The following is a 19,288-nucleotide window of genomic DNA, read 5'->3' as shown; positions in this document are numbered from 1 at the left end:
CTGCATTGGATTAACCATTGAATGCCTGGCCCTTTGTTTCTAATAAAAGTGCACGGGACACAGGCCCGGACTGGCAATTGGGCAAATCGGGCAAATGCCCAGTGAGCTGCAATGGCTTGGGATGAGGTCGACCAGGGAGGTCAAAGGATCTCTCCAGTCTGGCAAACGCAGGACTGACACTCGGTGAGCACAGCCCAAACGTGTAACGATGTCTCTTGATGGACCAATGAGTAGATTAGAAACCTCCCTCACTGGCCCACTGCACAGACAAGCAGTGTGGTGCAAAGAGCAGTGGATTTCATCTCCGTCTGGGGGCCATGTGCTCTGTTCAGTTTCTGAGAGCATTGCTACGGGTTATCATGGTAACACTCCCAGTAACGCTGGACCTCCTCGAAAGCAGCAGCCAGAGAGGGCACTCAGCCAGCACCGGCAGACCTGTGCGTTGGTGTAAATAAGGCAAATTTTTTACTTTTATAGGGGGGCTAATGGTGGGCAAGCTACCTAAATGGTGGGTTTAGCACTATAGGGTCAGGAATACATGTTTGTGTTCCTGACCCTATAGTGATCCTTTAACATGCACACTACTTCCCCTGTACACACACAAGAACACTAAAGCCCCTATGCACACACAGCACCTTCTAGATACATTCCATCCCATAGACAAATGCACACATGCTCTCTTTCTTCTCAACCGCTAGACAGACAGGCAGACAGACACACAATCGTTACAGCCACTGGAAACACATACCCACTACTTGCTTGTGCTGTGTAAAGCCCAGGGCATTGGTTCCATGCAAGAGCTCTTCAGCAAGAGATGCCCAGGAGGGACAGCAAACTAACATGTTCACAACCCTTCCCTCTACCCTCCCTTCCTACCGGGCTGCTCTGCCTTTAAATGCCCAGGCTGAAATATTTTCCCAGTTTGGCCTAATCGAAGACCATATTACTGATTAAAATCAGGGGTGAAATGATTAGCTTAATTTAGAGTGTGTAGAAAACTCCTAGATCGTGCATAGAGCACACAAATGCAGAGTGCCTGATTTTTGTGCAACAGTCCTATCTTGTCACTAAAGTGAGAATTGAAAGTGAATTTCAAATTCAAGGTAAAAATAGCTGAACTGGAAACATTCTTTAAGTCAATAATGCTTTAAGCTCGGTTACTCTGGCCTTAAATTGGATACAGTTTAAGGCCACTGTATCCACCACTGGATACAGTGCTTCTCATAGAGTACCACCGGATTCAGTGCTTCTCATAGAATAACACTGGATAACGTTTCTCACAGAGTACCACTGAATACAATGCTTCTCATAGAGTACATCTGGATACAATGCTTCTCATAGAGTACCACTGGATACAGTGCTTCTCATAATGCACCACTGGATACAGTGCTTCTCATAGAATAACGCTGGATTAAGTTTCTCGCAGGGTACCACTGGATACAATGCTTCTCCTAGAGTACCACGGAATACAATGCTTCTCATAGAGTACATCTGGATACAATGCTTCTCATAGAGTACCACTGGATACAGTGCTTCTCATAATGCACCACTGGATACAGTGCTTCTCATAGAATAACGCTGGATTAAGTTTCTCGCAGGGTACCACTGGATACAATGCTTCTCCTAGAGCACCACGGAATACAATGCATCTCATAGAGTACCACTGAATACAATGCTTCTCATAGAGTACCACTGAATACAATGCTTCTCATAGAGTACCACTGGTTACAATGCGTCTCACAGAATAACACTGGATACAATGCTGCTCTATATAAAGCACTAGATTGGCAAATTGTGACACTTCGGATGCAGGTGTTGTATTCTAGGATATTTCAGAATAGGATAGAAAAGAATATATTACTAAACCTCTACTAGGTTTAAGTAGTCTTATCCTTTTTTCTCTTTTCCCCAGTTTGTTTCCCAGTTTTATCTTTCAGAATTTAAACAGCCACGTCTTTTGTGCTATACATACCAATTTAATTGCCATGTCTTTTGTGTCATATTAATATTATTATTATATTTATATAGTGCCAACAAATTCCGTAGCGCTGTACAATGGGTGAACTAACAAACATGTAATTGTAACCAGACAAGTTTGACACACAGGAACAGAGGGGTTGAGGCCGGGCCCTGCTCAATGAGCTTACATGCTAGAGGGAGTAGGGTAAAGTGACACAAAGGGTAAGGGAAGTAGAGTGGTAGAATATTATTCCCTGAAGACTTGTGTGTGCGTGTTTTTTTTTTTTTTTTAATGACAGTTGCAGGATATTAACCACTTGGGAGCCATTAACAGTGCAATTGATATGCTTTTGTGAAAAAGTGAGTTTTTAATGATTTTTTTTAAGAAGTGGAAACTGGGTGATCGTCTAACGGAAAAAGGAAGGAAGTTCCACAGGAACGGTGCAGCCCTAGAGAAGTCTTGAAGGCGAGCATCAGAGGTGGGACTACGAACAGAGGATAGACGTAGGTCTTCGGCAGAGCGTAGGGGCCTGGATGAGACATACCTGTTGTAGCAGGACCGCCGCTAAACGGTGAATTGACCAGGTTGTGTGTTACCAGTGGCGTACACACAACCCATGGGGCCCCGGTGCGAAAACTAATCCGTGCCCCCCCCCCCGCGCTTACTCTGCGCGGGCTGGGGCCGCAACACATGGCGGCGGGCACCTGGTCGCAGGGCTGCGAACCGTGCGACCGCGGTATGTACGCCAGTGCATGCATAAACACATACACTTAAAGGACCACTACAGACACCCAGATCAAATCAGCTCAATGAAGTGGTCTGGGTGCCAGGTCTCTCTAGTTTTAACCCTGCAGCTGAAAACATAGCAGTTTCAGAGAAACCGCTATGTTTCACTGAGGGTTAATCCAGCCTCTAGTGGCTGTCTCATTGACAGCCGCTAGAGGATTTTCTGTGATTCTCACTGTGAAAATCACAGTGAGAAGACGCTGAACGTCCATAGGAAAGCATTGAGTAATGCTTTCCTATGGGCGGTTTGAATGCGCGCGTGGCTCTTGCCACGCATGTGCATTCGGAGCTGAGAGGCGGATCGGGACGGAGAGATCCCCAGCGCCAAGGGAGCCCGGCGCTGGAGAAAGGTAAGTGCTTTAGACACACACACACTCTCATGAACAGATGCACACATTACACACTAACACACTCACTCACACTAACACACTCACTCACACTAACACACTCACTCACACTAACACACTCACTCACACTAACACACTCACTCACACTAACACACTCACACTAACACTCACACTAACACACTCACTAACACACTCACTCACACGTTTTTTTTTTGTTTGTTTTTTTATTTAATCCCCCCAGCCTCCTTACCTGTGGGAGAGCTGGGGGGATTCCCTGGGGTCCAGTGGTGTTGCTGGCCCTGCTGTCACCCGGCTGGCGGGCGCGCGAGGGAGCACTGTCTCCTGGGTGCTCCCTCTTCAGCTCCCTCGCGCGCCGCGTACTGATGCCGGAGCCGGAAGATGACGTCATCTTCCGGCTCCGGTTTCAGTGCGGTGCGCGAGGGAGCTGAAGAGGGAGCACTCAGGGGACAGTGCTCCCTCGCGCGCCCGCCAGCCGGGTGACAGCAGGGCCAGCCTCGGGGGGCCCGGAGGTGGCCGGCTCCTGGGCCCCCCAGCAGAAGAGGCTGGCCCTGTGGGTACATACCTGGGTCGCAGGGCGGCCGGGCCCCCTGGTGGGCCGGGCCCGGTCGCAGCCGCGACCCCTGCGACCCCGGTATGTACGCCACTGTGTGTTACTGTCTTAACATCCCTTTCGTGTATTTTCCCTATCTTAGTCATGTATTTCCCTCTATGTGTTAGTCAGAAGCTGCCTGCTCCCCGTTCGGGAGTGCTGCTATGAACAGAAGCCATTCACCTCCCGAACAGGGACCACCCCGATACCTCAATTAGAATGTTGTCTTAGAATGTTCTCACCTTGTAACGAGGTGTCAAAACCACAAACCGCAAGGGAAGCCTCGGCACATGCCTACCATGGGTGGGGGCCCGTTCATTAGACGAACGTCAACCAGGAAGAGCATTTGTGGAGAGCAGGAGTGTTCACACCAATCAATTAGAACGTTGGCAACTCGCAAAAAAACTGTGAACCGCAAGGGAATTAATTAATTAATGAGCTTCCCTGGGTTGCCGCCGTTCATATAAACAAGTGGTGGCCAGGGGGGAGAATTTGTGTCCTGAAAGGACATACTTCCCTTCCCATGAACGGAGGCTGTTTATGGCGGTTGCCGTTCTGGGGGTCCCTGAGATTGGTGGGGACACTCGTTGGGGACAATGGTGGTTTGGCGGGCTTTCTGTTACTGGGAGTCCAGGAGGCGGGAAGCTTTCACGTGCTGGGGCTCCCAAGTACTGAGGATCAACGGGGGTGGGAAACCCTGAGCAGGGGTGGCGGGAACAGGGGACAAAGGGACTGGGATTCCGGATCCGTTATACGACCCACATAGAGGGAAATACATGACTAAGATAGGGAAAATACACAAAAGGGATGTTAAGACAGTAACACACATCACAGAACAACTTGGTCAATTCACCATTTAGCGGCAGTCCCGCTACAACAAGTATGTCCCACCTAGGCCCCTACGCTCTGCCGAAGACCTACGTCTATCCTCTTTTCATACTCCCACCTATGATGCTGTGGGCCTGTATGTATGTGTGTCTGTCTGTGTGTATATACGTCTGTGGGTCTGTATGTATGTCTGTATGTGTGTGGATGTCTGTCTGTGTGTGTGTCTGTATGTATGTGTGTGTATGTTTGTCTGTATGTATGTGTCTCTGTGTGTGTATGTGTGTGTTTGTATTTATGTGTCTGTATGTGTGTGTCTGTGTATATGTGTGTGTGTCTGCATGTGTATCTGTTTGCATGTGTGGGGGAAGGGGGGAACGTATGGGAAGGGGATGGTAGACGTATGGTAGGAGGATGGACAGGGGGGTAGATGTACAGGGTGGAGTCCCAGGGCAATTTTCGCACTGGGGCCCCATGGTTTCTAGTTACGTCTCTGGTAGGGGCGGATGCACGCAATGTTTTTGAGATAAAAGCGACAGGATTTGGCGATAGACTGGACATGAGGGGCGAAGGAGAGGTCCGCGTCAAAGAAAACACCTAGGCAGCAAGCCTATGTGGTGAAGCTGATGGTAGCACCATTAACGTGGAAGGAGACAGAAACAGGAGTAGCAGCACTTGAGGGAGGAAAGACCAGAAGTTCTGTTTTGGACAAGTTGAGCTTAATGAAGTGGGCAGCCATCCAATTTGAAATAGCAGAGAGGCAGTCAGAGACACTAGTCAAGAGGGACAGGTAGAGATAGGGGGATGACAGATAGATTTTGCGTGTCATCCGCATAGAATTGATATTGGAAGACAAAGGAGCTGATGAGTTTATCAAGGGAGGCAGTATAGATTGAGAACAGTAGGGGACCAAGGACTGAACCTTGTGGGACACCAACAGTGACTGGTTGGGGGGAAGAAGCAGAGCCAGAAAAATAAACACTAAAAGAGTGCTGGGAGAGGTAGGAGGAGCACCAGGAGAGAGCAATACCTTGTAGACCGAGATTATGGAGGATGAGAAGTAGCTGTTGATGATCAACAACACCAAAAGCATTGGAAAGGTCAAGGAAAATTAGGATAGAATTGTGACCGCAAGATTTTGCAGTGAGAAGATTGTTGTATACTTTAGTAAGAACCGTTTCCACAGAGTGCTGAGCGCGGAAACCAGACTGAAGGGGTACTATAGAAGGAACTTTATACCAATTGTGTCTCTGCTGACACAGAACTCCGAATTGTTCCTCATTGTCTGTCCTAAAATAAATAAGGTGTGCCAGGATATAACAGCATTTTACAGAACTTTGTATTAAACCACTAGGATTTTAATAATGTATAGTTAGACTTCTCATGTCACAAAATTCTGGGTCTCTGAGGTTCTTTAAAGACACTTATCTATCTATATTTGTAATTGTGTAGTCTGCTAACCGTTTTCTTAGCCAGTCAATTATGTATGAATTTATTTGTTGGGAAATGGCCAGATGTTACTATGTCAGGGTTCCGACTGCCAAACTTATTTCTGGCAAAACTCCAGCATCATTCTTATGCCTAACCTTTGATTACTTCTAATGGAGAAGCTAAATATCCATCGCAGTTTCAGAGCAGTCATGCAAGAAAGTTATGGTGATGCCAAATGACAACCACTAACAGCCAAATGTGTAGGTTGTCAGCTGACTTCCTCAGTGCTTCCGTGGCCTTTGGTGGTTTTTCATAGCCTAATAGCACGTTCTTTATGATTGTCTGTTTTCTTCTCAATATTTGTCTCAGCTTTGAATACCTTCTTCCCATTTTAGCAGGATTGTCCTGGTTGGTGTTGGCAGTTTTGAGTATATCTGTTTCCCTTAACTTGGACTTTGTTTCAGACTTCTCTATGTCATTAGAGGTTCATAAAGATCAGCATTACAACTCTGTCACTATTATAACTATTAAACGTATTATTTCTAAAGCTAGACATACATTATGAGTGCAGGGTCATTCCAAAGCTCTATATGAATACAATAACAGTTTAAATGCCTGCTTCCCATCCAAGCAGACTTTCTTATTCAGTTCTTCTCTTTCCTCAATCTGTGTATCTCCAGTCTTATACTTTCCCGAACAGGTAGAACATGGCTCTTAAATTTGAATATTGTTCTTTAAATACACTGGAGTTTATCTGAATTTATCTGAATACTGAATTGTAGTGAATCAGAAACCAAATTGAAAAACATATGTAAAAATAACTGCTAATATTTTGTAATAAATAAATAAATAAATAAAAATTCCAACTATACCATAGTCACAATTTGACTAGTCAAGCCCAAATTTTGCAATTCCATTTTCAATACAGTTTTATTTAGAAGTGGAGGAATACTGAAATGAATAGATTTTCTTCAAAATGGTTTATTTTCTTCTTAAAAACTCTGTCTGCGATTTGGGACGGGAAGAGAGAGCTTGGTGTCCCTGACACAGTGATCTATGAGTTATATTGATCTTCTTCATATTTTACTCTACTACACATCTGTGAGTTGGCAGTGCTCAACGGGAAGTCTCTCCCCCACACCGTCGATTTCCTTCCCTTCTGTATGGTATGTGTGATATTCTTCTCTGCAAAGTATTCAGAAAGGATGTATGTTTCTCTGGAGGGGAGAAAAAAAGAAAAGAGAGATTAATTAAAAAGTGTCGCAGTGCAATACAGTGAGTTACACTATTCATTCAAGTAATTGTAACAAAAAATGCACGTGTCATACTAATAGGGTATTAAAGGGCAAGTCAACATAACCAAATGTTCCTCAGCTTGAGGCCAACGTTTTACATGCTAAGCATACATGGGTATTCTTGTTTACTTTGTTCAATGATCCTTTTCAAGTCTAACCTCTAAAATGGCCAAAATATGTACTGGTTTAAATGGACCATGTAGGAACTATAATCATGTTGACTCTTTGAATTGACTGGGCTCCTAAAAGGAGTATTGGCTGTCACCCCGTGATGGTGGCCCTGCTTGCCGATTCTACACTGATCATCTACAAAATTAAATCCACTGAATGGTGAAGCGAATAACATTGATGATATCATTAAAATTGTACACATCACGGCGTGGGATATATTAGGCAGCAAGTAAACAGTTAGTTCTTGAATTTAATGTGTTGGAGGCAGGGAGAATGCGCAAGCAAAAATATCTGAGTGACTTTGACATGGGCCAAATAGTGATGGATAAGCGACCGGGTCAGAGCAAGTCTTTTGGCGTGTTGGTGATACACAGTGGTTAGTACCTACCAAAGGGAAGGACAACCGGTTGTCAAGGGTTGCTAGGCTAATGTCGCCATTCCTTCCTTACTCCTTACTCCTCCAGTCCTAGTTTCAGATGGGTTTAGTTGTGTTACAGCTCTTCCACTCCGTATAGAAATTCCCCCAATATATTGGACGCAACAAGTGGGTTCAAGAAGGGCTGTTTTATTAAAGGACCACTATAGGCACCCAGACCACTTCAGCTTAATGAAGTGGTCTGGGTGCCAGGTCCAGTTAGGTTTAACCCTTTTTGCAGTAAACATACTGAGGGAGCCCGGCAGGGGAAAAGAGGTAAGGGATTAACCCTTCCTCCCCCTTCAGCACCAGGGGAGTGAGACACTGAGGGTGGGGGTACCCTCAGGGCACTATAGTGCCAGAAAAACAAGTATGTTTTCCTGGCACTATAGTGGTCCTTTAAGGTCAAGGCAAATGCAGTGCAAGTGTGTCATTAAATCCAATAAAACAAGGCCAAGTTAGGAACCAGGAATTTAGACTGGAGTACAGTAAGCAGGGAGCCCACCCAGCAGGGTATCAGTACAAATTCAACACTCAGTCATATGGGAGAGGCAGCATTTTGATTTATAGAGACTTGTTGGACAATGCCAAATAAGTGAAACCGGACACTGATTTAGTTAGAGCACCAGCGTGCTAATTTATGCATGGCCAGAAAAGGTATTACAGGCACACCACCAGAACAGCCCGGACCCATCTGAATCACTACAGGATTGAACTACTGTATGTTATGATGTGTAAGCAGTGTTGCCATAGTCATGTTTTCCAGGACACACATCACTTCTTCAGATTGATCGGCAATCAATCTAGAATAGCATAGAATTCATATGAATATATTCATACAGGGCAACACTTTTCATGTGCTACCAATCAAAACTCTGTATTTGCTATGTTTCCATACATTCTATCTATATATTTAATATATTTTCATACATAGTAAATATGTTTAAGTGTAAGATGTTTTGGTCTTTTGTGTTTGAGTTTGTTAATTTATGTTTAAGGTGTAATTTTATTGGTATTGTTTTTAAAGGGACACTACCATGCCCAAATACGATATAAAAAAAAATCGCTATTTAGTAGACATTAAACTTGCATACATTTAATTATCTATTTGTTCGTTGGGAATATATCTAAAATCAGTTTGAAAAACCTGCAGTTCTCTTGTCTAGACGCCCTCCCCTTCTAACCCGACCAGACTTTCTGTGGCTGTCCAATCACAGCCTTCCCAATACAGCTCAATGAGAAGTCTTTGTAAGTCAGGTACTCTGGGCAATTGCTGCCTCTTGAGGTCAGCTGCATTGAGCTAACAAACCAGGAAGTAGCATTACATGCTGTCTTGAAACCAGGTTAATTCATAAAAGAAAAGAGACAGTATGGAGGGAGCCTTGGAAAAAAACTAAAAACCAAACAAAGGGTATAGGGAGGTAGTAAGGAGGAAGGGGAGACACAAGAATCAAATTAATTCTGTCACCGGCGTGAGTGTGCGCTGACGACTAACTTAAAATATGCACTTAATTGACGGCAGTCCGGAACAGATTTGCAACTAGCCCCAAGCACACAAGTACAAATAACGGCACATCCAGACTTCTATCACTATGACCACTTCAAAAATCAGAAGTGGTCATAGACATTGGAGTACCTTTAAGATGACATGCTACATTATACTTTCATTATTGTAAATTGATAAAAATAAACAATTTTCTAGTATATTATCTATTCACAGATGAAACAATAGCTTAAAGATTTACTAATGAAAATGTACACAATGTATTGTTTAGATGCCTTTTGGATGAATCTGCACTCTTTCTCAAAAACAAATGACGCCCAAAGATGGCCCATCGCATGGCGAAAGTGTAAGCAGTATCGTGCACTGAAAATATGTATCTAGTTTTATGTGAGCATTACAATACAATGCACTTAGACTATGATATATGTCATCAATTATTTTAACCCCTTAAGGACCGGCCTGTTTTTGCGATGTTTGTACGTTAAGGACCAGAGCAGTTTTAACACTTTTGTGGTGTTTGTGTTTAGCTGTAATTTTCCGCTCTCTCATTTACGGTTCCCATACAAGTTATATATATATTTTTTTCACGACAAGAAGGGCTTTCTTTACATACCATTATTTGTATTATGTCATATATTGTATTTAAAAATAAAAAATAAAATATGGTGAAAAAAAAACAAAAAAACATGTTTTTGGACTTTTACTTGAAAAATCTTTTACTTATCTACAAAAGCTAATGAAAAAAACTGCTAAATAGATTCAAAAGTTTGTCCCGAGTTTAAAAACACCCAGTGTTTACATGCTTTATTGCTTTTTTTTGCAAGTTATAGGCCTATAAATACAAGTAGGAAATTGCTGTTTCAATATATATTTTAAATGTATCAATAGTGACATTGTAACACCGTTATCTGTCATAAATCCCCGAAACACACCTAACATGTACATATTTTTTTAAAGTAGACAACCCAGGGTATTCAAAATGGGGTATGTCCAGTCTTTTTTAGTAGCCACCTAGTCACAAACACTGGCCAAAGTTAGCATTTATATTTGTTTGTGTGTTAAAATGCAAAAAATGCTAACTTTGGCCGGTGCTTGTGACTAAGTGGCTACTAAAAAAGGCTGAACATACCCCATTTGCAATACCTTGGGTTGTCTTCTTTTGCAAATGGTATGCCATTATGGGGCCAATTCTCATTCCTTGGCTACCATACGCTCTCAAAGCCAACCTAACCAATCTGACAAATTTCAATTAAAAAAAAAAGTAAAATCAAGCCTTATATTTGACCCTGTAACTTTCACAAACAATATAAAACCTCTACATGTGGGGTACTGTTATACTCAGGAGACTTCGCTGAACACAAATATTAGTGTATCAGAACAGTAAAATATATCACAGCAATAATATCCTCAGTGAAAGAGCTGTTTGTGTGTGAAAAATGCAAAAAACTTCACTTTCACTGACAATATCATCGCTGTGATATGTTTTACTGTTTTGAAACACTAATATTTGTGTTCAGCGAAGTCTCCCGAGTAAAACAGTACCCCCATGTACAGGATTTAGGGTGTCATAGAAAGTTACAGGGTTAAACACAGTGCTAGCAAATTAAATTATCTGGACTTTCGGCCTGGGTTGGCAGGCAGGTCCCTCAAATTGCAATCATTAAAATTACTTAATTAGGTAAAAATATTACATAAATACGCACGTATAATTTTAATATATATACATATTTATATATTTGACATCTACGTGTATATTTATGAAATTATTTATGTAATTATGTATGTGGACATATGTATATTTCGTATTATTTTTATTTATTTATTTATACATAGATATATATATCATTAAATTCTAAGTGTATTTTGATATAAATATATATATATCAATATCAAAATACTGTTAGAATAAAATTGCATATATATATATAATTTTTTGTAATTATTAAAAATTATTTTTATTTTTTGTTATTTATTTTTATTAACATATTATTTGTATTTTATAATAATAAATATATACCATATATATAGTTATTATATATATTGTATATATTCGTGTGTAATTTAAATATAAGTGTATTTTTATATTAATATAAGTATATATAAATATAAAAATACACTTAGTATGACATTATATATATGATATATATACATATATTATATATAGGTATATATAGATATAATACATGTATATATATCATATATATATATATATATATATATATATATATATATATATATATATATACACATATTATTATTTTTTTTACACTGATTGATTTTATTTCACTTTATTTTATGATTTTTCACAGACAGTCCCCCTGCAGGCAGATACATGGACCCCTATTGCGGTCATGTGATCGAGTGATCACATGGCCGTGGGGTCCTGATCTGCCGAGGGGGGACTGCCCGGGCAGACAGGCAGTCCCCCTGGACCGTGAGGAGAGCTGATCGCCTGGTGGTCGCAGTGGTGAGAGTGAACTCTAGCTCCATAAACACACTGCCCCCACACACCATACACATTCACACACACCCCCCATACACACACACTGCCCCCACACACACCATACACATTTACACACATTGCCTCACACACACACATACACTGCCCACCCATACACACACAGCCCCCCATACTAACATTGCCACACACATACACAGCCCCCTCATACACACACTGCCCCACACACCCTACACATTCACACAATACACCCCCTCACACACACTGAACCTTTCACACACACTGCACCCCTTACACATTGCACCACTGCTCCTATACCCTACTACAGCCTCATATCCCAGCAGACCCCAGGTAAGTTGTCAAACTGTTCTTAAACGGTTTGACTACTGACTCTGGGAGGGGGGCCCGGCCCTTCTGGCACCATAACGACTACACAGAGCAGTAGTGGTTATCGTGCATGGATTATTTCTTTAAATAATCTACAAGTGCCCCAGTAGCCAGCAAGCCAGCCAGCCCACAGGCCGGCCAGCCAGCCCACAGGCTGGCCAGTAGCCAGCCAGCCAGCCCACAGGCCACCAGTTAGGCTTACAGCCAGCAAGCCCACAGCCTGCCAACCGCAGCCAGCAAGCCACAGCCTGCCAGCCAGCAAGCCACAGCCTGCCAGCCGCAGCCAGCAAGCCAACAGCCTGCCAGCCGCAGCCAGCAAGCCCACAGCCTGCCGGCAGTAGCCAGCGAGCCCACAGCCTGCCAGCAAGCCCACAGCCTGCCAGCCGCAGCCAGTAAGCCCACAGCCTTCCAGCAAGCCCACAGACTGCCAGCCAGCAACAGTAATTAAGGTAAGAGGAGCCAACTTGGCCTAGGTATCAGCAAGCTATGTTGTGTTGCTATATTGTGAATAGGAACAGAGCAGTAGTGGTTATTGTGCATGGATTATTTCTTTAAATAATCTACAAGTGCCCCAGTAGCCAGCAAGCCAGCCAGCCCACAGGCCAGCCAGCCAGCCAGCCAGCCCACAGGCTGGCCAGCCAGCCCACAGGCTGGTCAGTAGCCAGCCAGCCAGCCCACAGGCCACCAGTTAGGCTTACAGCCAGCAAGCCCACAGCCTGCCAACCGCAGCCAGCAAGCCACAGCCTGCCAGCCAGCAAGCCACAGCCTGCCAGCCGCAGCCAGCAAGCCCACAGACTGCCAGCCAGCAACAGTAATTAAGGTAAGAGGAGCCAACTTGGCCTAGGTATCAGCAAGCTATGTTGTGTTGCTATATTGTGAATAGGAACCAGAGTGTTGGAGAGACCCCCCTCCATGGCCCATTAGCCCTCAATTGCAGTCTCTACTGGGGCCTGGAGGCGACTGTTTCCAGCAGGGACACTGAGATGGCCTCTGTTAGAAAGACCCCCTTCCAAGCCTATTAGACTCCATTGTAGTCTCTAATAGGGCCTGGAGGGGATTCTTTCTAACACACTCTCTAAAGGACACTGAGATAGCCTCTGCTAGAAAGACCCCCCTCCATGGCCCATTAGCCCTCAATTGTAGTCTCTACTGGGGCCTTGAAGGGATTATTGGACTTTTATTCCTTGTGTCTAAAGATTGTGTAGGGTGTGGCTGGAGGCGGTGCATGGAGGCGGGACATGGGTGGCGCTTGCTGCGGAGTATGGGTGGGGCCTGTAAGGGGGCCCTTGATTTATTTTGCCCGGGGGCCCTGAGGGTTCTCAGTCCGCCCCTGGTCACTGTACCCCACTCCCTCTAGCATGTAAGCTCATTAAGCAGGGCCCTCAATCCCTCTGTTCCTGTTCGTCCAACTTGTCTGGTTACAATTACGTGTCTGTTAGTCCACCCATTGTACAGCGCTACGGAATTTGCTGGGGCTATATAAATAATAATAATAATAATATATATCTTTGTTCCTTTTAGCTACAGTACTCCGCCTGTTGTCATTTAATTTAAAAGCTTTCTCTCGTGGCGTGTGATAAAGCGGGCTGTATTGGTAAACCTTAGCAGTTTCCATTTGCACGTTATCAGTAATCAAATAGGGGCATGAGTCATATTGTGTCTGAGGGAATATAACACAGGGAGGCTATTACAGCATAGGAACATGGGGGAGTCTTCAATAATGCAAGAGATAAAACATGCTTTTCTTTGTGCTTGCGATTCAATGATTTAATATCATAAAGTATTATTGTTATGTTAGAATAATTATCTTAACAGGGCTGTAAGCCTTAAAGAAACAGTGTTAGTTGATATTGGGGTTTATCTTATCGGTGTAATGGTCCTTTAATAACAAACTGCTACCCTCACTTCTTTAACCCTTTAAGGACACATGACGTGTGTGACATGTCATGATTCCCTTTTATTCCAGAAGTTTGGTCCTTAAGGGGTTAAACATCTATGGATATCGCTGTTTAACCACTTCACTGCCCAAGTATTTTGTAAAACAAAATTGAAGTATAAGACTTATTTGAAACCAATTGATGCACAGTTTGGGCATGGGAGTACAACAAAACAGCGCTTTCTATACATCGAGTGCTGATCAAGAATAAAGAACAGTTACAATGATGCACTTCTATTTATTGTATGGTATTGGTATAAGTAAGAGATTATGCGCTCTGTTATTTGATAATACTGTTTATCATTTTATTTTTTTATTGTTTTTTGCGGGTGAGTCACACGGTATGATACTACAATATAACTTAACAACAAAAACGTGTTACCCCGAGATGGAAAGGGGGGTGTTCAAACACAACTGAAATATAGGAATCCTAACTCTCAGCAATATTTCTTAGACAAAACTCTGTCTAGATAGCGTCCTAAAATATGGAGAGTTGCATGAAAAAGAATAAAAAAACAACAAAACAAAATAAACTGTCATGACATAAATATTCTTTAGATTGTCCTCATCTTGGGGCAATTGATCTAGTCAGAGTAAATACAGCAATGTTGTCAGTATACCAGGAACAGTGAGGTAAAAGGCTTGCAAAAACTATTAATTTCTGACACTGGTGTTCAGCCACCACTAACTAACAGGGCACTGGGAGTTTCCTCAACCCCCCCCCGACCGTCACAGAACTGTTCTACCGCCATCTTTAGAGATGCATGCACTGCCAAGTACAGCGACAGAGGTCATGAAAAAAGTGTTAATCAAAAACAATACATGTGTGGCCTTTAACTGCATTTAATAAGGTTTCTTTATTACTACATGACTTAGAACCAGGGCCGTCTTTAAGGAGGGGCAAAACGGGCAGCTGCCCCGGGCCCAGTTACTCCTAGGGTACCAAAAGGTAAGGAGACAGGAGGGTGGCTAAATATTGTTTGTTTTTTGTTTTGCTTATTTCTGATATCACTTCAAGTGTTGGTGTTTGTAATGTAACACACAGGGAATAACTACATGTTAAAAATCTATTAAATATAAATTTAAAAAGTATTTATTTTAACATATTATTGCATCAAGTGTTATCAAAGGCTGTACACCATTTCCAAATGTCACTTTTGCCAAATTCTGGACCAGGGTATGTAAGTTGAGACATTATATTGGCCAAGGTTGCTGGGAGTTGCTGTCCAAGAGCTATTAGGAGGCAGAGATTAAAATATGCAAATGTACACATATATATGTGTGTGTGTGTATCTTGCTGTGTTTATGTCAGTGTGTGTATCTGGCTGTGTTTGTGTCAGTGTGTGTATCTGGCTGTGTGTGTCAGTGTTTCTGTGTGTATGTATACCTGTGTATGTGTACTTGTGTGTCAGTGTGTATGTGTACTTGTGTGTCAGTGTGTATGTATACCTGTGTGTGTGTGTGTGTGTGTTTGTGTGTGTATGTATGCGTCAGTGTATGTGTCAGTGTGTATAAGTGTGCATCTGAGTGTGTGGTAATGCATACATCCCAGCATTTTAATGCCAACACAAATACACTCCTACATTCCATCTCTAGCACTGTACACATATACACCCCTGAATTTATACCTTTATGTATGTGTGTATCTGAGTGTGTGTGTACATACCTGTGTCAGTGTGTGTGTGTGTATCTCTGTGTGTGGATGTGCCAGTGTGTGTGTGTATCAAAGTGCTTGTATCTGTTTGTCAAAGGGTGTGTATCTGAGTGTGTGTGTGTGTATGTGCCAGTATGTGTCAAGGTTTGAGCATGTGTCAGTGTGCTTATGTGTGTATCTGCGTATTAATGTGTATGTGTATATGTGTTATAGAAATCACACAACATGCAAACAAACCCCTGCAAACACAAACATTACATACAAACACACCAGTTTGCTGAAACACCAATACTACACACAAAGTTACAAATGTATTTAAAACACTACATCCAAACACCCCCCTGCATGCAAATACAAACATTACATACAAACACATTCCTGTATTAAAACACTAAAATTATATACAAACACCAACTCTACACACAAAAGTACACCTGCATTTAAAAAGCCAACACTACAGACAATCACACATCCCTGCATTCAAACGCAAACACTACACACAAGTACACCACTGCATTCCAATGGTAACAGTACATTCAAATACACCCCTACATGCACCCATACACTCTATACAATAACATGCTGACATTCAATTGCACAAACACTGCTCAAAAATACAACCCGGGGAGCGGAGTCTGACTACCAAACGGACAAGACGTGCAAAGAGTGGGCTCCCGAGTCTGGACTCAAGATTCAGGGCACAATGCCCGACCACCCAAGCACACAGACTGCTGACAGCCCTAATCGAGTGCAAAAGACCGACCTGAACCCGGGGATACCAGACACTTGGTCCTCCGGTGCCAGGCGGACCACGTGCGACAAGCGGCCTGTGCGGGTGGGAGCCGAGGAAGGACGGCCCGGTTCTCTGGCAGACGAGGGGGCACACACATCCTACCCCCCCCCCCCCGCCGGTTAGGGTTATCCCGGTTCCCAAAGACCTGTACTGCCTCCGGGCTAAACGCCTCTGTGTAGCCGGCGGAACTATCAAGCTGCACGGGTCTGGAGCCACTCAAGATGGCAGACAATATCGCAATCGGATAAAGCAGACCCCAGGAGCCAAGTTCCGGACACCCTGGGGGTCATATTTGACAATTTCTGGTCCAAGCTGCAGGAACGCTTGAGACAGGCACAAGCCACAAAGAAGCCGGACAGAGGTGAACAAAACCGCAATGAGCGGCGACCTCAGCGCCTCCCAAATGCCGACAGCCAAGCTAAAATAGCCTCGTAGCACTAAAGGGACAACCGCTACCACATAAAACCCACAGGTGGAAAAAGCGGGCTACAGGCGGACATACTACCTATCGCTGCCGCACAGTCATGACCTCTACAACAGCCCTGCCTGGCAGTGTCACTCTGGGGTACCCACGGGGACCACCCAAGGGCTGAACGGCACACCTCACCACTCACAAGGATGAAATCGATATTGGGACAGTGTACCCTTCTTCCGAGCTGGGGGCTTACCTGGAGGTGACCCTCCCACGCCGCCCATATACCCGAGTGGATAGTTGTGCTCAGGCATACCCTCGGGCCCCCGACCCTGTTTATGGGGTCAATGGACATGCGGCAAAGGCCCCTACTAAGACCTCAGGCCGAAGAGACACGGCACCCGGACGACGAGCACCCAGGAAGTGCAGAGGGAGAACCACAGAGCGGGGAGTTGAGTGCCAGGAAGGCCCGGGCAGACTCAAGTTCGCCGCAGCACAAACACTCCAGCACAAGTGGGGCATTGGCTGAACCTGTCGTACCATAGAAGCATCAGCCCCTTACCATGAGGTGCATGCTGGCTGGATGACATGTGCCTACGCTTATCATTAAGCCCACACACTCACACATTGGGACTCTCTCCTACGATTAATGTTCATTCGATGTTACCTAATAAGTACCACTAGCATGCATCTGAGCTGTACCTTAAAAGTGTAATACATGGCTTAATACCAAATATGATATCCCCTGACCCTGCAACCACCAAGTCTACTGTATTTTCTGTTTAATATGACTCAGCTCATGTTTCCTGTATAGGAACAAGCATTTCTATGTCCTCTCTAGTCCACTTTACATAGCGGTGTTTTATTAACGTTAGTACGCTTTGTCTCATGCCCCTCACAAGCCTTAAATATTTATGTTACCAGATAGGCTCCGAGCCCCCAAGCCCCCTCAAATACACTACTCCGCATAAGCGGAGGGCCAAATCAGCGTAGATAAACTAGCCTGTTGACTAGCCATGGCTACCCATTTCCATGCTTCGACATACCAACGAGGTAACATTTAAATTTGAATCTGCTTAGCTAAGTGAATCTCTAGCATTTTGCATATATAACTTGTTTAGCCTGTATGATACCACAGTTGAAACTTTCATTAAAAAGAGGCCGTTACGCTCGAGAATGCATGTAACCATTGTATAACCAGTTCTGTGTAACGTATGTTTCTCATGCATTAACCTCATGTTTTACTTTCTGTACCGACCCATCATATGCCTCAATAAAAACAAAGATTGACAAAAAAAAAAAAAATACAACCCTGCAAGGATGGTAGATCCCCAGCTGGCATAGCATCGCAGGAGTTGTATGACATATGGGGATCTATATTTTCTTTAATCTTGTGCTACAGGGCAGGCCTGAATTTTTTTTTTTTGCACCAAGGCACTCTCTACATTATTTTCGCCTCTAGGTTGGGGTGGAGGGAGTGATTGCATGCCCAGGGGGCCCAAGCAGATGCTTGTCCAGGGTCCAATCAATATTAAAGACGGCCCTGCTTAGAATACATGGTAACATCTTGAGGCATTGGTGTTTGGCTGTTGGAAAGTCTGGAAAGGTGATACAGTCCATCGAGTGTGAGACCCTCAGCCTGTTTATAGAACAAAGTGGTTGAAAACAAGAAGCGAAGAAACTGGGGAAATTCTCCCAAGTCAACAGATTCAGGTATGCCATGTACCTTCAGATTATGGTATCTCACTTGATCCTTGAACCTTATTCCATCTTTGTAGTCAAAAAAGTACACGTTTTTCTTAATTCTTGTAGTTGAGCTGCAGTGGAGCCTGTTGAATGTTCAGCCATTAAGGTTGAAATGTCACTGTTGGTGGCCAAATTAGATCGGTTTGTTTCTGAGATCTGGCTGCTCCTGGGGCAAGATAGAGCCTCCTGTATATCCAGCTCTTCATCATTAGAGGCTGACATGAAGTCCTAAGGAGATTCAACCATCAGATCCAGTATTTTAGGCCTATCCTGCTGAGCAAGTAGGCCAATATCTCTGCTATCCTTGCTAGCAGGAGGCTGGGACTCGTGGGAACTCTTACCCATACTGCTCCCTGATAAATCTGAGTAAGTATCCTGAGCTCGGCAGCAATGTGTATGCTCATAGGGCTGGTCAGCTCTGCCCCCTTATTTATACTTTTATAATATTAATTGTAGCAGAGCTCCAATACCTAGCATAGGTATCTCTGTTGTTTAGTCCTCGTAGTTGAAATAAGCAGTAAAATATTCCCAGACACTTTGCCCCCAGTAACTGGACAA

General features: G+C 43.7%; 1 protein-coding gene across 1 annotated transcript in view; it reads right to left on the bottom strand.

The window, feature by feature from the left end:
- Nucleotides 1-6,908: 6,908 nt before the first annotated feature.
- The window catches only part of LOC134575397 (microsomal triglyceride transfer protein large subunit-like), a 124,124-nt gene continuing 111,744 nt past the window's right edge, over nucleotides 6,909-19,288 (bottom strand). Inside the window, exon 18 of the mRNA XM_063434700.1 lies at nucleotides 6,909-7,176. Coding sequence (XP_063290770.1) covers nucleotides 7,014-7,176 — 163 coding nt within the window. The 3' untranslated portion in view covers nucleotides 6,909-7,013. The remainder of the gene's footprint in view (nucleotides 7,177-19,288) is intronic.

This window comes from Pelobates fuscus, chromosome 10 (genome assembly GCF_036172605.1).
Source record: "Pelobates fuscus isolate aPelFus1 chromosome 10, aPelFus1.pri, whole genome shotgun sequence".
In the NCBI taxonomy this organism is placed as follows: domain Eukaryota; kingdom Metazoa; phylum Chordata; class Amphibia; order Anura; family Pelobatidae; genus Pelobates; species Pelobates fuscus.
Note: the sequence above shows the minus strand (reverse complement) of the source record. Positions and strands in the feature narration are given on the sequence as shown.